Raw genomic sequence first — 19,511 nt, 5'->3', positions numbered from 1 at the left:
AGAGCTCAAACGGTTCCACTTTGTACCTCCTCCGCTTAATCAAAGCTTCTCTATTCAACAATTTGACCTTTTGTTCAAAACAGGATTATCACCTTCTCCGGTCTTCATTCACCCTTTCTCTCTCTCCCTCCCCCTTTCTTCTCTTGCCCCTCAGCCTGTTTCCAGGGGCGACCCGCATGACGAGGGTAATTGCAATAATTTGTTAAATGCCATGGTAACGGTTGTTAGATGGGAGGGGCTTTAAAAAAAAAAGAAAAAAAAAAAAGAAGAAGAATTGGGTGGTTCAGGAAACAAGCGAATCTCTCATTTTGCCAAAGACAGCGGGGATGAGAAGAGGGAATGATGGCTGCGTGTGTGTGTGTGTGTGTGTGAGAGAGGTAGTGAGCAAGTGTTTGCCCATTCTCAGGGTGCTGGTTTATTGATAATGGTGGGGGTGAGGTGGGGAGCAGAAGGTAATTTCACTAATGATTAATGTCTCTGTGGTTGGAGCTAAAGACGCCAACACATATATACGTATATCCGCGCGCACACACACACACACACACACACACGTACAGAGCTTTCACTCTATCTGCCCAGACAAACAGCTCTATTTGAACTCTCCCTCGGCCTGAAAGGAATCCTTAATTACACAATATTACCCCTCTTCATTGCCCTGCTGTGTGTGCTGTGTCCACTGCTGTTCAGCCCTCGGTGTGTGTGTGTGTGTGTGTGTGTGTGTGTGTGTGTGTGTGTGTGTGTGTGTGTGTGTGTGTGTGTGTGTGTATGTGCGCATGTGTATAAATGTGTGTTACTGTGTGACGTGTAAGTATTCAGTGGTAGCAGCTGTTTCACACATCGTGACAAAGGGGCTGAGGGGGACTCACTACCCACACATTCACCACGCTAATTGATTTCTGTTCAGCACTGTGGGAGAGTTACCCTGCCCCCTGCCCACCCCCCCCACACACACACACACACCATTCCACTCACTCAAGAACAAGGTGTTGGAAGCCATGAGGAGATAGAGTCCCCTACGAAGACAACGCAGGCATCCTGTTTAATTCACTCCCAGGCTGCAAACTGACTACACCGTCCTTTACACCGACATGTGTCACAGCCTCTCGATCTACTCTGTCCAAGAGGAATCTGCATATCAGTGTTCACATACTTTACTGCCATAAATCAGAGTGCCACGCCATGACAGACTTTTGAAAACGACAGAAATAAATCAAAGTCTTTTGCAAAGGCACTACAAATCATCTTCTCGGGGTCTATATTGATGTAGCAAACGTCTTCAATGTCCCACACTGCCACAACGGTCATGCAGAACATGCATGAAACTAAGTTGCACTGTAATGACTGCTTTAACCTTTTTTGGGTCATAAGATGTCAAAGTAGTTCTGGTTTGAAACATTGTTGCATAGGACTGTTGTGGGTAAATCGTTTAACACTTAGGCAGTGCTGACAGCATCACCATCTTCAGGACTATGGCATTAATCCAGGATCTACCCGACCACTCTGAGCCACTTTAACTTGTGATTGGTCATTAGGAGCATGCTGATCCTCAGCTTAAGGCATCTGTCGATACCGAGAACTGTAATTAATAAACTGCACTTCTCACCGTAAGGAATAGAGAAACATTTCTATGTAAAAGGAAACATTGCTTTCCCAACTTGACAAAATATTTAGTTAGTCAAGGCCATCTGTTCATTTCCAAACCATAGAGACACGGTGGATAAACATTTTGTAGGAAGACTAATCTTCTTCTTGTTGTCATAATAGTGTCCAACCAACACACTGCCCGTCTTCTTCTGCGCCTTGTTCCTTCTTTTCTTCGTTCATTTTCTAATGGCTGTCGTTTTCTGATGACATAGCACTGATAAAACTGTCAACTGGTGTTTTTTTCTTAGACGACAAAGGCTGGGGCGGTCCCCGGACCGCCCCAGCCTTTGTCGTCTGCTGGAGGGTCCGTGGGACTGCTCCAGCCTTCATCCGCCTCCGCTGGAGGGTCCGTGGGACCGCTCCAGCCTTCATCCGTCTTCGCTGGAGGGTCCAAGGGACCGCTCCAGCCTTCGTCGTCTGCTGGAGGGTCGGTGGGGCCGCTCCAGCCTTCGTCGTCTGCTGGAGGGTCGGTGGGGCCGCTCCAGCCTTCATCAGCTTCGTCTGCCTTCGCTTCAGCCATCCGCCTTCGCTGGAGCGTCCGAGGGACTGCTCCAGCCTTCATCCGCCTTCGCTGGGGGGTCCGAGGGACCGCCCCAGCCTTCGTCGTCTGCTGGAGGGTCCGTGGGACCGCTCCAGCCTTTGCAGCTAGTGAGCTGTGCGTGGTGTTTGCAGCTAGTGAGCTGTGCGTGGTGTTTGCAGCTAGTGAGCTGTGCGTCGTCTTCGCTGGAGGGTCCGAGGGACCGCTCCAGCATTCATCCGCCTTCGCTGGGGGGTCCGAGGGACCGCTCCAGCCTTCGTCGTCTGCTGGAGGGTCCGAGGGACCGCTCCAGCCTTCATCCGCCTTCGCTGGAGGGTCCGAGGGACCGCTCCAGCCTTCGTCGTCTGCTGGAGGGCCCGAGTTGCCCGTCCAGCCTCATGTGTCGTCTGCCGGCCATTTTCCAGGCCTCTGAGTTGGCGAATCAAACATTTCACTTGGGTGTTAAATGTTTGATTTTTGGGTGGGGGGAACTGTTACGTTTCGGTGTTGTCAGTGTGTTGTTTTTGGCGTGACTGTTATGCGTTTCCTGTTTTACTTTGAAAGTCTGTGTTATCTTAGTGTTTTCAGTTTACGTTTCCCTGTCTCGTCAGTTCTGAGTTGCCCCAGCTGTGTTTCCCTCTTGTTGTCCATTTCCTGATTGCTACCTCTAGGTATTTAAACCCTGTGTTTCAGTGTGTCATGGTCGCGATCTTCCCCCTGGTTGTAAATAGTTTGGTGTTTTGGTGTAAATAAATGTTCTATTTTGCTTTGATGTAAATAGTTGTTGATACTTTCGTTTTGGGATTTTGGTGGCGAACCGTAGTAGTTTTTTTGTTTTTGTTTTGTTTTCCTTATTTTTTATTTTTCCTGTGTTGCACGCCGGTTGCCTAGGCCGGGGTGTAACACATGTCATCATCTTTCAATGCACAGCTGAAAATATGAATAGGTACCAGCGAGAGATGATGATTCACACTTTCACGCCTTCCATAAATGCTTAAATACAACCTGCAAAAATGATTTACGCTAGAAAAACATACAGCAAATAAAAATTGTAAATAGTCTTTCAAGTACGTGGATGTCTTGTATTGAGACAAATCTGCTTGATCTTTAAAGTCCATTATGTTTGATTTAAAGTAATTTAAGTTTTTGCTCATACCTTAATGACCCTGTTTCCCACATCTATCATTTAAATTTCACCTTATCATCTAAAACTGTGTGTGCATTTTAAACTTGGTATTCAGAGTACAAATGGCCATTTAACTATTTCCATGATCATGCGCCGACATATCCTTCTGGAGCTCTTTTCCATTTTACATGCTCAGTGTGCTCTTTGGTTGAAAATGTCAGCACAGTGCCCTGCTGAGGTTTTCTTCATCTTTTGCCCAACATACTTTTGATAGCTTCTCTTAACATGACTGCATCTGTTGCATCCCCCATTGTGTTAAATACAGTCCAACCCTTTCACAGACACTTTGTGGAAGGCCAATTTTAGCGAGTTTTGACGATTTCATTACACACAGCTCATGTTCTGTGACCGCTTGAGCTTGTATTTTGTCAGCCAAATCCTTTATTTAATACTTTAGTAACGTGCTGCTGTCGTAGGTAACAAGCATAAATGCAGCGTTGTGGACGCAAGACACACTTGTTTATTTTTTTGTTTTGTTATTTAACATTCAGAAAGGAACATTTTGGATTGAATGAACAAATTTGTATTACTACAGAGAAAATTTTTAAATAAATAAATAAGGAAAGCAGTCAAACTAATTAACCCTAGAACCTTGATGCGCAGTTTTGTAATACTATATTTAATATTGGGCATATTTTAGCCAATGAAATATATTAATGCACAAAAACACATGTCAAATTGAAGTACTAAATAAGAGATCAACCTATTAAGGCTTCAAAGCAAAACAATGAATAACCACCTGGCATTAGTGTACAAGGGTTAAAGAAAACTAAAATAAAAAACAGCAGAAAAACAGTTATCTGGAATCAGCTGCACATCAAAATGTGACTATCAGAGGCAGACGGGAATACAAAGAAATACTCACCGCGTAGTATCTTTTGATGTGGCGACGGATGTCAAGCACAAGTTTGTTGCGGATGTTGACGACGTAGTCAGCTGGAGAACCTCCACAAGGGATGTGACAGCAGCGCATCAAACTAGGCTCAACCTTTGAACCCTGACAAAGAGAGTGTGTATTACATTCCTGAAAAGAAACCGCATGTAACCACGTACACTAAGCTCGCATGATCCTGTAATGAAGCAAAGTAGCTTTATTTTATTGATGGTAACAAAAAGAAAAGGGAACCACAAATCAGGAGACATTTAAAATTCCTCCTACAGTTTGCATGCACATACACTAAAATGCTTCAGCAGATACAATAGCCTCTAAGGGCAAACATCAACTATAGTCTAACTGCCTTATATGCATACTATATGAATTCATCACAGCTCCATATTTAACCCTGTAATTAGTTTTGCAACACACAAACACAACCATTACCTTTAAACCTTAACAAAGACCATGTCAAACACAGAGGAGCTTAAAGAAACCCTGGGTCCAGTAGATTTTAACGTTATTGTAGGCAGAAGAAAACAGGTCAACATGACCCCGGTTCCCCTGAATTGTCCACTTGACAGCGAGCTTTATAGTTAATGCAATGAAAAAAGTAGACGCACTGCATACCAATTACACTAAATATAACGCCTTTAAACACTTGCTCCTTTAAACCTCAACTCCATTTACCTGTCGCACTGACAGCCGCAAAAAAAGGTTTCTGCAGGGAAGTCTGTGACATAAAAGAATGCATGTGACACCCCCCACCCAGCCACACACTGGCTTTTTGTTTGCCTACATCACTTCTTTAGGAGTGAAAAAAAGAAACACACAGTTTTCTACCAGTTGGAGTCAATCAACTCATTTGATTTCTCTAATAGCCAGCCACACCAAGAACACACACACGTACGCACATCTTAGCCTTACTCTCATTTTAGTCTGTCTAATCTCCTCCCCTCGTCTTCTTTACAGGGAGTGCAGAATTATTAGGCAAGTTGTATTTCTGAGGAATAATGTTATTATTGAACAACAACCATGTTCTCAATGAACCCAAAAAACTCATTAATATCAAAGCTGAATGTTTGTGGAAGTAGTTTTCAGTTTGTTTTTAGTTTTAGCTATTTTAGGGGGATATCTGTGTGTGCAGGTGACTATTACTGTGCATAATTATTAGGCAACTTAACAAAAAACAAATATATACCCATTTCAATTATTTATTTTTACCAGTGAAACCAATATAACATCTCCACATTCACAAATATACATTTCTGACATTCAAAAACAAAACAAAAACAAATCAGCGACCAATATAGCCACCTTTCTTTGCAAGGACACTCAAAAGCCTGCCATCCATGGATTCTGTCAGTGTTTTGATCTGTTCACCATCAACATTGCGTGCAGCAGCAACCACAGCCTCCCAGACACTGTTCAGAGAGGTGTACTGTTTTCCCTCCTTGTAAATCTCACATTTGATGATGGACCACAGGTTCTCAATGGGGTTCAGATCAGGTGAACAAGGTGGCCATGTCATTAGTTTTTCTTCTTTTATACCCTTTCTTGCCAGCCACGCTGTGGAGTACTTGGACGCGTGTGATGGAGCATTGTCCTGCATGAAAATCATGTTTTTCTTGAAGGATGCAGACTTCTTCCTGTACCACTGCTTGAAGAAGGTGTCTTCCAGAAACTGGCAGTAGGACTGGGAGTAGAGCTTGACTCCATCCTCAACCCGAAAAGGCCCCACAAGCTCATCTTTGATGATACCAGCCCAAACCAGTACTCCACCTCCACCTTGCTGGCGTCTGAGTCGGACTGGAGCTCTCTGCCCTTTACCAATCCAGCCACGGGCCCATCCATCTGGCCCATCAAGACTCACTCTCATTTCATCAGTCCATAAAACCTTAGAAAAACCAGTCTTGAGATATTTCTTGGCCCAGTCTTGACGTTTCAGCTTGTGTGTCTTGTTCAGTGGTGGTCGTCTTTCAGCCTTTCTTACCTTGGCCATGTCTCTGAGTATTGCACACCTTGTGCTTTTGGGCACTCCAGTGATGTTGCAGCTCTGAAATATGGCCAAACTGGTGGCAAGTGGCATCTTGGCAGCTGCACGCTTGACTTTTCTCAGTTCATGGGCAGTTATTTTGCGCCTTGGTTTTTCCACACGCTTCTTGCGACCCTGTTGACTATTTTGAATGAAAGGCTTGATTGTTCGATGATCACGCTTCAGAAGCTTTGCAATTTTGAGACTGCTGCATCCCTCTGCAAGATATCTCACTATTTTTGACTTTTCTGAGCCTGTCAAGTCCTTCTGTTGACCCATTTTGCCAAAGGAAAGGACGTTGCCTAATAATTATGCACACCTGATATAGGGTGTTGATGTCATTAGACCACACCCCTTCTCATTACAGAGATGCACATCACTAATATGCTTAATTGAGGCTTTCGAGCCTATACAGCTTGGAGTAAGACAACATGCATGAAGAGGATTATGTGGAAAAAATACTCATTTGCCTAATAATTCTGCACTCCCTGTATCTCTCACGTGTTTCTTTCAAAAGTTCACTTTCAAGAGCACACTCTCCTTTCAAAACAAGTTGTATCTACTACAACACTTTCTTGTTAGTCATTTTATCACCGGGCAATTAAATGAAAATATGAAACACTCAAAGTACCGTCTTGTGACTGTGCGAGACTTATGAGAAAGGGATGATATCTTCTAACACTCCCAGTTCTCCTCAATGTCTGGCTACAAACCCCGGCCGTTATCTGGACCGCCTCATGTCCGCACATTAAATAGGCTTTTGAAAAACAATTTTAAAAAGGTTTGCCATGCCAACTGCCTAAGCAGGCCATTTTGTCAACGTCTTGGTTTGTGCAGCTTTCACAGCGTGCTGATTTAACTGCCTGCGTGGGATACCTAACGCTCTATTAAAACTGAACTGAGGGTATTCCCCTGCAGCCTTATCCACATTTTTTTCCCTTCTCTGCACTTAATCTTTTCATCCTCCTCTCCCGCTACCTCCATCAAACAACTTTCCTCCTCTGTCTGTCCTCCATCATACATCACCGCCTCCTCCTACCATCTCTGGCTCTGTGTCAGCGGAGGAGTCAAGGCCCATCTGTCCTCCCCTCTCTCTCTGAGCTGTTAGACCATGCTCACCACCTTAATTAACTTACCGTCTTATCCGTATCACTGTGTGTGCGTGCATACCGGCCTCCGGCAACAGAGAGGAGAATTAACATCAGTAATCAGATGATTCCTGGTTCGTTTAGACTAATGCTATATTTTATTCTGACATTTCAAGTTCATGCATTGTACTCTTAATAGCAGGACGCAGGCCGTTTAGTACAAGCACGATCACTCGGGCGAGATTATTCTGCTTTTTCTTGTGCAACAACACACCAGCATATCTGTTCAAGTGTGTAATGATATTATCCTTTTATGGAGAGTGTGTTTAATACTCCTGTTTTAATTATTACAAGTTCTCTCCACCACTCGAGGCCAAAGGCTTGTCAGTTTTATTAGTGTCTTCTAGACAAGAAAAAGCTGTGTGTCCTGCTCCTCATTAGAAGCTGATAACACACACGCACACACAAAACCTTGGCCTGACAAATGGTAGGAGATCAGTGTGTGTGTGAGTGTGTGTGTCTCCATAGAGCCACAGGGGTTAAGGAAAGGCTTTTCAAGTTGTGGAGTCCAAACTATGCCAATGAAAACAGAGTCCGTACTGGAGCCAGGCAGCTGTCTTAAAATACAGACAGAGACACAATATGGAGGATGACTAACGCATGAATCCTTCACAGGAAGTTTTACTGAAATGCCTTCTGAAACATTATTCTCCCGCTCTTTATTTGTGTCTCTACTGATTAATCCATTAGACCAGTGAAACACACCATTACTGATAAAAGCCATCTCCTTTTTTCCCTTTCAATCTTGGGCCATATCTGTGTGGCGCTTTGTGTGTGTGCGCCGAGAACAGACAGCACATTTCTTCAGCTGAAGTCTAAACTGCCAAGGGTTTAATACAACTTCAAATACAACTCTAAGAAAGATTATCTGGTCCTGCACAAACAGAGAAAGCAATACAGAGGAGTTTTATGATGGACAGCGGTGTGTTCATCTACTCACAGCTCCTTCAAAGACGCTGTCGTAGACGTTGTCAGTGCCACACTGAGGACAGGTGAAAGTAAACCTCTCACAGTCTTTATAGCGCTCCTCATCAGTCAGCTGGACGGGAACACCCAGCAAGCCGTCGGCTTCCTCCTCCCTCTGGAACTGCTGCTGAGCTCTGAACTGACTCGGGTCCAGACCTGACATGGAAATCAAAGACTTGTTTTTTAAGGTTTACAGCAGAGCAAATGTTTATTCAGAAACACGGCTGAAGGCAAAATATTTCATGCCTGATAAACACCAATGAAAGGTGGTCATGCTGCAATTAAGCATTCTGTATTTAGCTGTTCGGCTGTCGACAGATGTTATTATTATTCTAAAAAAATTTAACTGTGACCCACAGACACTTCATTTGAGTGTTTACGGGAAATGTATTGTAGTGAAACTGGAAATAATTTGCAGCACTTGACAAGATTATTAAGTAGGTATTATGTCTTCTGCGACAAGAGAGGAAACGTGCATAAAATGTGAACCCAAGTAATGATTTAATCCATAGAACATGGTAAATGGCCTGTATTTATATAGTGCTTTACTAGTCCCTAAGGACCCCAAAGCGCTTTACATATCCAGTCATCCACCCATTCACACACACATTCACACACTGGTGATGGCAAGCTACATCGTAGCCACAGCCACCCTGGGGCGCACTGACAGAGGCGAGGCTGCCGGACACTGGCGCCACCGGGCCCTCTGACCACCACCGGTAGGCAACGGGTGAAGTGTCTTGCCCAAGGACACAACGACCGAGACTCCGAACAGTTTTTCAAAAGCAGTATTTGCATCTGTAGGAACTTCCTCGAGCAATTTGGTCATTTTATTTCTAAGTAACACGGCTCCTTTAAACTTTTTTGTAATTATTTTCCATAAGGCATAACATTACTCACTTCTGGGGACGGCAATAACTTGTAATTCACTTACCCAACCACGAGGCTATGAGTACACCATCAATACCCTCAATAGGGTCGCAGATGCGAGACACCACAGGGTGGACCTGCTGGGCCAGGTAGTACTGTGTGTCCAGAGTGAGATTCTCCTGTTTCTGGAGCTGCTCTAGAGCATAGGCTCTCTGACTGGCTGGCAGGTTGGAGGCATCCTAGTGGACAAAGAAGATGAATTTCCAATGTATTTGTACTGAAATATCACTGAAACACACAAAGAAATGAGATATTCCCATTTCTCTAATAGATACACACTTTACAGATGAGGTAGGAGATGGTATCTCCAGCTTTGACCCGACGACCACCCTGAGAGTTAATCCACAGAGCAACATGGACATGAGGGAGACTTTTCTTATCAGGGTAGTCCTGAGGATCCTTTGTCAGTGCCTGGTGAAGTCAAGACAAGACAGCAGTAATAGATGAGAATGGGAATGGCAAAACACAAAAGAAAAACCCAGCATGTCCAGAGTCTTAAGCCTCATTTTAATCAAATGAAAAGTAAACACAAACAGTGATTCCCTCACCTTGTGGATCTCATACTGGTTCAGTGGTATGTCTCCACTAGCCACCTTCTCTCCCAACTCCACCAGGTGTTTCTGGATGTTCTCCACAATGACATCACGACTCTGATCAGACAGGATCTGCCCAATCACGTAGCTAGAAAAATAAATAAACACAATGAATTTTTCCTTACAAATGAAAATCTTTTGTAAGGTGCTTCCAGCGCTCCATATACTGACGCGCTAACTGTTTCCCATGTCCCATGACGTACTTGCCGCATTCCTTAGCCAGGTCACACCAATCCCTACGGACGATGTCCAACCCTTTGAGCTCTTGCTTGACGCTAAAACGTCCTTCTCCGTGTTGTTCCACCACAAGGGCGGCATACTTCTTCTTCTTCAGCAGCAAAAGAGACTTGAACACACCATCAATGTCGATCTCCAATAGTTTGTACAGCTTGTTTACTTCTGCCTTCACCTGGGATCAAAGTGCAAACACACGGATTCAGTGTCAACATCTGGTTATAATCTCCACTGCATGGTGCGCATGTAAAAAGTGATAAAACACCCAAAGCACACACCTTATTGCCAAGCTTAAAAACTTCATCCAGACACTTGCTGTTTGTGTTGATCATGATAGAGTCAGTATCTCCATAGATGACTTCCAGATTCATCTGAGTCACACAAAAGGGGGGGAGAGAGAAAGAAAGAATCCATACAGTTAAAACTGGGATAATAAAGTGAATATTACACACATCAAACTGCACAATTTCTAAAACAATCTAATGTTAGATTTGACTCATTAAATGATATTTAACCCAGAGTTTATCATTTAGCTGCTTAATACAGATGCAAGAATCCAGGCGTCCTGATCCAGTGAAGAAGTCATTATTAAAAGGATTATTTGTCGTGTACATTTTACGTTATTCTGCACATAATTACATATCATATTAGAGATATTAAACAGGAACAACTTGGTAATGACTGACCTTCTGAACCATGTCTTTCGTGTGCATCAAAATCTGGAGAAAAGAGGAGACAACAGTCTGAACAATGCCAACAACAAAAACAACACAACACAAGCACAGTAAACAAACACGTCACTCAGGAAGATGAAATGATTAAATATTAAGTTTCCGCGTTATTAATTGTGTGTGTGTGTGTGTGTGTGTGTGTGTGTGTGTGTGTGTGTGTGTGTGTGTGTGTGTGTACACATTTGTGTGGACATGGGAGCAGAGCAGGTGATTTGCTTTAAACGGGGGATAATTGGCTAAGAGGGCAATTATGAGAGCATGCTGTGACAGGCGTCTTTTCAACCCACACAAATTCACAGTCAGGCAACACACACACACACCATAATGACTTGTAATGGCCTTTATAACCTTCTGGTTGACTGACGGTGAAATAAGAGAATTCTGTAAATGCAGATTGACCACTGTGTGTGTGCGTGAGGAAAGCTCTGAGCAGCAGAGGGATCCTAACAGGTGGGGGCCCAGAGGAAGGGAGGGCAGTGTGGGGACCTCAGGTCACTAATCTGGGGGGGTCTGAGGGACGGAACGCAGTGTGACCTGTCACCAGCAATCTGCTCCTCAATCAACCACAGCCGCATATATACACCCCGACTCGCACTGTGCTCCGTGTGGGGACAAGGACGCGGCTATTTCAGAGTGTGAGGAAGGGGCGGGGTCGGGCTTCCACTCCCTGAAACCAGAGTGGGCCATAAGCATGCTTTATGGGCTGCTACATACCGCTGTACGGCGGGGGGAGTTTGAGTCATTCAGGGGAACAGCCTCTCCATTAGGGACTGCAGTCAAGGTCAAGGTCTTACCACAAACACACACACAGTTTTTCACCTCTGCACTTATGCAGTGGATTTCGCTGTAGACAAAATGACCCCTGCCTGTTTAGCAGAAGAAGAAAGGTTGGAAAAGAGGAAGATGAAAGAACTCTTTATAAATCTTCAGACTGAGTGCACAGGTGCTCCACTCCAATAATTCATGAATACAAATCTAATTTGAGACATTTTTAACACTGCAAAAGCAAAAGTAAATTCGTGGTTTAAAATGTGAATGACAGCTGCCTGCAGCGAGTGTAGAGTAGTTTATTTACGACAGAAAACGAGCCCGAGGAAATGATCTTTCAGAGGTATAAAATAAAATGTAAAGATGACACCAAATGTGCTCAGTCTGTCAGACTAAAGGTCACATTTATTTATTCCTTTTTTTAAATTCCATGCATTTGAAAATAATTTTGACATTTAACTATACGAAACACTATAACTGAAGGTTGATGTTTCAAATACAGCCAGCTACTAAACACAAACACCACAACAAGCAGCTGTGATGGTTCAGGCTCATCTGCTAAGGAGTCCTTGGTTAGACACTAGGCCAGCACCTTGCACTGGTGTGTGCACATGTGCATGTGACTAAGCTGTTTTGTACACTTGCAATGTTACAATGTTATCTAAGTGCAACCAAAGTTCGCACAAATAACAAAGTATCTGTCTTGGAAGGAAAATCAGACCTTGTATACGAGACACATTTTCCTCTGTTAACAGCTGCCACTGAGCAGCAGCTCTTGAGTAAGAAAAACTCAGCTGTGCCTGAGCTGAACAGTCCATCACCAAAACAGGCGTGTGAAATTGCAGCAAAGATTCCTCCCATATTTGAATCATTAAAAGTAAAACTTGAAGCAACACATTTTTTTTCCTTGGGTAATATGATTTTACGAAGCAGAGGATTATCAGAAATAAAGATAACAATGCGAGTGTCACATAATCAGACAAAGGAGCCGTTTCAAGCCAAATTATTTGCATCAGATGCTAAAATTCATCCATCCATCCATTCGCTTCCGCTTATCCTTTTCAGGGTCGCGGGGGGTGCTGGAGCCTATCCCAGCTGTCATGGGGCGAAAGGCAGGGTACACCCTGGACAGGTCGCCAGTCTGTCGCAGGGCTAACACATAGGGACAGACAACCATTCGCACTCACATTCACTCGCACATTCACATCTAGTGGCAATTTGGATTATCCAATTAACCTATCCCCACAAGCTGCATGTCTTTGGACAGTGGGAGGAAGCCGGAGTACCCGGAGAGAACCCACGCAAACACGGGGAGAACATGCAAACTCCACACAGAAAGACCCCGGCCAAGTTGGAAAATGACAAAAAAGTAAAAAATACACTATAAAATCAGCAGGATATAAATCATGACATAGTAAAACTCATGGAAATTCAAATGCAACTAAAGATAAACTACCCCAATGGGAATGCTAATTTGATAATTAGATCCCTCGTTTGTTGACTTGAACATTTCTAAACAAAACCCAACGTATCCTGATGGTGTTCAGACACCACTGCAGGACAAAATGCAGGCACAGGCATCACAATAAAGAGCATTTATAAGAATGAAATGTCCACATCACCACATCAGCCAAAAATCACAATTAGTTGTGTAACTGTTCTTTTTGTATGTTTTTGATTCTCTACACACTTACAGTCTGAGTTGACCTCATTTGCCAAAAAGGACAAATTAACTTACAGATGAATGTGACAGAAAGCATTAATATTATTTATTTGTATTTTCTACAGACATAACAAAAATATAACCTTTGTTGATTAATCTAACCCTCAACCACAATCATTCACCTTAGCTGTCTATAAAGCCAGCATATAAAGCCTTAAACGTCACCTTCCCACTCCTTAAATGCAAAAATTAAATAAGTCATCATAATGTCCCATTCGAAAGAAAGCAAGTGCAAACATCACAAGATGAAGTTCAAGTTCTCCAGCTAACAGCCAAAACATGTAGGAGAATAAAGATAAGGGGAAAATAATTTGAAAAAACCCACAGAGTCCGGGTATGATAGATCTTAAAATTCACAAATGCAGTCATCAAATAGACACCATGGATTGTATTTCATTGCTTATTGCTACTTGGCACAACACACGCCTACCAACAGAGCCCAGGACAATGTTTTAATGCAGGCCTGCTGATGCAGACAGTAAACGAGAACCATCTTAGAGAAACTTAGCCATGCTCATTATCCTCACAGTGTCAATCATCACATCAACAAAACTCGGCTAAAACTCTGCTTTTGTACTCCATCTTGAAATCTCCAGTAATACTTTTTTTTTTTATAATAACAAAACAGCAAAATAAAAGCATTGAAAGGAGAAAGAGCCAGGAGACGAAGCTGAAATGATGGAACGGACTGAATAAAAAGTGCAGAGACGTGATGAATGGGGAGATGTGGGAAAGACAGACAAGCGAGGAGGTGAGAATGCGTTGATGTAATTGATGTGTGGACTCATTTAGACAGGTTTTCCATATGCTGTCAGTTCCAGCAGGACAGACTGCTGTTAAGGAATGAACTGTGTGAAAGACAAGTCGTTTGACCATGACGCTGGAATGTGTGCAACTGACAGTGTGTGTGCACGTGCGCTCATCTTTAAACGCATACCGGCATACACATACTATACGAACCAATGCAAACACACATCCCCAGGGGGTAAAAAGAGTGCATGTATGTCTTCACCGTGATGACTGCACTCGTCAGCACCGTGAATGACGCTCATTCTGGGCCAAACATCTGAAAAAAACTCAGCAGAGGGGCTCACAGTGCTTAATGTTAACCTGCTAACATCAATCAAATTGATCGGATCAGTCTGTACCCTCGCTCGGCTTTTTGCGCCGATCGCATTTTCGCTCCAGCTACGAAATAAGAGTTGTTCTTTCAATTTTTACAATCATTACTTCTGACTGAGTTTTGCCATCTTAATACCTGCAACCAGTGAAGCTGCTTCCCTTAGTTTAACCATTTTCTACAAAGTGAATTTAGATAATCTATTCAAAATCTTCCAATTACAGAGTCGCTCTTTTTCCCTCACACTATAAAACCAATTTTCTAACATTCCTGCCTCTCATCCTTTCCGGCTCCTTGGTGTTAATACAGTGTAAATAGACCGGACAGTAATTGAGCAGCTCGCTGACAAGTGCTCCTGCAAAGTGAAGGATCAGGACAGAACACATGAGACTGAATTTCTCACGTTTGTAATCACAGTTTCACCTCATCCTTCCTTTTGATGCCACATTGCATGTGAGGGCTCACATGTCAGGTTGCATTCCTTGGACTGAAACACCAAATAAAAGGACATACCTTGCAATAAGTAGAATATATTCTATTCTGTGCGTATGCAGCAACATCAGCCGCTGCTCTGAGTGGTCAAAGTCCTAGCCCCGCCTTCAAACCAGCCATTTCAAAAGCACTGAGATTATGTGCCACAGTCTTCGACCCTAGAGTGCCTAGCTTTGGTTCATTTGATTTGAAAGAAATAATCACATAGCTACTGCAGACGTTTAGTTCACATTAATATGGTCATACTGAATATCACATAGTCACATATGGTATCGCGAGATCTGCACTGACCTACATCAATGGTTCTCAAATGTTTTCTACCATGTCCTACTTTAGTATCTGAAAGAGGTGAACGCTCCACAACCCACAGTTTAATTAATCATGTAAACAAATAGCTTTTGTGATCACTGCAAAAGATTTATTTAACAAACTCAACATTTTTCACCTGGCCATCAAGAACACATCTGCAACGCTTTGCTATCCAACCAGTGTGCCCTACTTGAATGCAAACCCTGCAATAAACATAAACCTGTGACTTGCAGCAGAGTCAAGACACTGCAGTTGGCAGCAGCAGCAGCATTTTCAGACGCTCCAAGTTTAGATTCAGCAGTTAAAGCATTAGTGCGGTATTCCTGCACGAGTTTTACACTGACATGCAGCTTCCATGTGGCATTTTTCCTTTGCACTACTCTTTTTTAAAACCTAATGTACCCAACAAATCTGCCTTGTGCCTCGAACACACAGACTTCAGGGCTCCAGAAGATGTACTTTGGTTAAGTGGTACTACCACTAGTTTGCAACATTCAAAGATGCCAAAAAAAAAAAAAAAAAAACCAGAAAAGAAAAAAGTGACCAGGAGTAACAACTACAGGAGGCAAAGTCTAAGGGAAATAACACCTCCTGTCCAGCTGAATACAACTCAGACTTTAAATCAAAGTTTAAAAGGGAGCAATGGATTTCAGACTGAATATTGTTACAAAGCCGCTTAACACAAACCCATCGACACTTTTCAATACCCGTCCTAATATCTCACTTTAAAAGCTGCATTTTCCCGCCGTCTTTGACTTGACTTTTCACAGCTTTTCATTTAGTGCTTTTAACAGCGCCTCATGTCTTTGCATGTGCACCTGTGTGCCTGCACACGAGCTGTACCCATTAGCTGTGCGTTATTGCACCCTGTCATGCTAATTGATGAGTGGTTCAGCCTTGTTGTGATATCCTCCTTTTCCCAGCTGTTGCTCAGCTTTTTGTTGGCCTCATCTATTAAGGCCTTACATGTCTTGTTGTCACGTCAATCTCGTGTATTCTTTATTTGAATCCACTACCCCCCCAACCCTCATACACTTCTCATCAAAATATCTTTTGTCTTTTGCCAGGCTGTCATTTTAATAAGAATATTACTCTTAACTGACCTGCTTGGTTGAGTGATAAGTGGTTTGCAGACTGAAAGGCAGCAGTAAAGACAAAAGATAAATGCGCGAGCCCCCCCACCCCCCCCATTATCATTACATCTTGAACTCTGGCACACACACATACACACCACATACATCCTTCTACTGATCAGCAGATCAGAAGCGGCATGTTAAACCTCTGTGTAGCAGAGGGCCCTTGTAAAAAGAGTCTGGGGCACCAGTGACGATTGTTTTGAAAAGCACTCAGCTGAAAAGCATTTTGGGATGACAGTCGGTCGACTGAAATAGCACCTGTGGAGGACCACACCACTGTCAGAGCTGGGGGGTGGCGGGGTGACATACACACAACATGTCCACAAGGCACTTGAGCACACACACACAAGTTTGTAAAACTCTTTCACGAACACAGCCTCGCACACGCAAAGATGCATAAAAGATTTACAGGCTCTCTTCTGCTACCGTGAAGTTATATCTGCACACACCTCCGTACACACCCACAGAGACCGAAAGTCCTTCTTTCACTAAAATGATTTCACTTGCACGCAAGAATTCACGAGCACAGAGCACAACCAACACACACACACACACACACACACACACACACACCTGTCCTGGCAGATGCCATAGCTGTGTTCTCATGTCTGCCATCGGGAAGGTCAATCTGTTGTAAAGCTGTGACTGATTTAATACAACCGGCCAAGATCACAAACGCCGACACTGATTGAAAATAACTCAACAATGACAACAATCCTCCTGCTGTCCGCTCAATTATAATACTGTACTTTAATAGCAGGAAAAGGCGCATCCTGGTATGTCACTGCATTTTCTCAGCCAAGTTTTTAATACATTGTCAAGTAAATAAGCAATATAATGGCAGATACACAAGAGCAGCAGTGAAGCCAGACTTTTTATTACTTTTATTTATTTTATTTATTTATTTTAAATGGGGGTGCAATACAGCTGTCATGAAGACAAAAAAAAAAAAAAAAAAAAAAAAAGTAGTGAAAATTATTGTGGCCAATAATTAAATCATGATTATCATGAATTTAAATGATTATTCATGCTTTTGAAATCTACACCAAATCAAATCTATGGCTCTATCGAATAGAGTGAGCGCCTGGGGAATAAAGCAACAGTCAGAGGGACTTACTAACTTTTGAAAGATGCTAGACCGTCGAAGTACTCAACTAAATATGCCACTGGTTGGTGGGGAGTGAATTTGAGAAAGAAATGGTTCCCAAAAAGCAAAGCAAAGGAAAAAAAAGCACTGGCATGCAACAAAATGTGGAATAATGATGATTTAATCTCAAATATCTGGTTTTACTAATCACTAAAAGTAGGGGTGCAACGATACACAAAATTCACGGTTCGGTTCGGTTCGATACTTTGGTGTCACGGTTCGATATTTTTTCGATACAAAAAAATGTTCAAGCATTTTTAATTTGTCATTTATTAAAATTATAAATATATATTTTAACTCAAAAGTACAGTTTTTAAATTTAACCCTAACCCTTGTGCGTGTTTTTTATTTTGACAGCGAATGCGCACCTGCGGACCACTTATGTGCAGCCCTGGTTATTTAGCTCGTCATATTGCAGCCACAGAAATTCTTTTGTCCATGAAACCATAAAGCTGCACTTTCTTTTTGCCTTATAGTCTGATTTGTCATAACTTCTCCGTTTTGTGGTAAGCTTTTCTTTGGCTGTCACTTCTTCACCCTGACCTGTCTTATTTGGCTCAGCAGAACTGAAATGCTTTTACACACGCACTCACATAAGCTCAGCGATTCTCTGCGCGATCAACCTCTCACATGTTTAAGCTGCGGGAGATTTCACTTGTCATGTTTGCATAGTAAGCTAACGATTAATAAGACGATGTCAGAGGAATTGGTGCGCAAATTATCATCACTCACAGATCAGTGCTGTCGCTCTCTATACACAGTTCGCACGATTGCAAAGTGAAAGCAAAAAAACAAGCGCAAATTCAAACGCGACTTCAATATGTCACATATTGACAGTGGCTCACCGATGCCAATGACATAATTACCCAGCTACATTTCTGAAAGAATGCAAAAGCATTGACATATATTTTTCCTACAATAGCCCGACGGGCAGGGAAGAGATAGATTTTGGTAGCCCGACTGAAAAAATCGCTAGCTTCGGGACGTCGGGCTAGCGATATTGCAAGCCCTGTATCTGATTGAGGAATCACTCATCTTTGGAAAAGAGAGTTTATTACAGAGAAATGGCTCTTTCCAAAATAAAAGCTATACTATCCGCTTCTTCTGGGCTATATTCTCAGCAGCATAAGGAGAATCATGTGCTAACAGCGGTCTAAATGACTCGGCTAAAGTTAGTAGCATGCTTGCTTTTTTTTGTCTGCTTTCACTTGTCTTTGCACTAGGATGATGTCGGCGTAAATGTGCAGTCATATTCGTTGTGTTCCCACTAGTGCTTTCAGGTTAATCTCGTTGAAATGACCTTAACGCCACAACACGGCAAATCTCCGTTAACTACCGCCGATCGCTCCGTGCATGGGGCTAGACGGCCAACACGTTAACGAGCTAACTGCGCTAACACACTAGTTCACACCAATGTAATTGAGCATTGCATGGCACATCCAACATACTGTTTTACTTTAGTCCATGACTCGCTTACCTTCAGGGTCATACGTCACATGAAAACCAAAATAATTCCAAACGCCAGATCTGAATGAGGTTCAATTTGCTTGTTGCAAGTAGAGCTTAACTTCTGTCTCGCTAGCTTGCCCTGCGCTCTTCCTTCTGACTATGCTGTCTGTGTTGAGCGCTCAGTGGATCTGCGCTGGACAGTGCAGCCTAGGCGGAGTAGTCGAACGCAGATTCACTGAGCACTCAACACAGACAGCATCGTCAGAAGGAAAATTGATAAAATAAATTACAACTGTTGTATTGTTCGATACATATGCGTACCGAACCGAAAGCACTGTATCGAACGGTTCAATATCGATACGAATATCGTTGCACCCCTAACTAAAAGCTAACACTATAAATAAATTCAACTCACTCCACAGGGTAAATAGTAATGCTCTTTTTGGGGGTCAGTCACTATAATTATTGATGATTTAGTATTGTTATTATGAATTATTTACTACTATTAT

At 42.8% G+C, this 19,511-nt stretch overlaps 1 protein-coding gene across 2 annotated transcripts in view; it reads right to left on the bottom strand.

Annotated features, from left to right (window-relative positions):
* pola1 (polymerase (DNA directed), alpha 1) overlaps positions 1 to 19,511 on the bottom strand; it is a 66,514-nt gene that overhangs the window by 27,087 nt on the left and 19,916 nt on the right. For both annotated transcript variants that reach the window (XM_085287330.1, XM_085287331.1), the window contains exons 27-34: positions 10,814 to 10,846; positions 10,406 to 10,498; positions 10,097 to 10,302; positions 9,849 to 9,981; positions 9,580 to 9,711; positions 9,305 to 9,479; positions 8,345 to 8,526; positions 4,213 to 4,344 (exon numbers count right to left, since the gene is read on the bottom strand). In XM_085287330.1, the coding sequence (XP_085143456.1) occupies positions 4,213 to 4,344; positions 8,345 to 8,526; positions 9,305 to 9,479; positions 9,580 to 9,711; positions 9,849 to 9,981; positions 10,097 to 10,302; positions 10,406 to 10,498; positions 10,814 to 10,846 (1,086 nt within the window). The remainder of the gene's footprint in view (positions 1 to 4,212; positions 4,345 to 8,344; positions 8,527 to 9,304; positions 9,480 to 9,579; positions 9,712 to 9,848; positions 9,982 to 10,096; positions 10,303 to 10,405; positions 10,499 to 10,813; positions 10,847 to 19,511) is intronic.

Source organism: Mchenga conophoros, linkage group LG9 (assembly GCF_057382185.1).
Source record: "Mchenga conophoros isolate Kocher_MC1m ecotype Shallow Benthic linkage group LG9, M_conophoros_male_GT1.1, whole genome shotgun sequence".
NCBI lineage: Eukaryota > Metazoa > Chordata > Actinopteri > Cichliformes > Cichlidae > Mchenga > Mchenga conophoros.
Note: the sequence above shows the minus strand (reverse complement) of the source record. Positions and strands in the feature narration are given on the sequence as shown.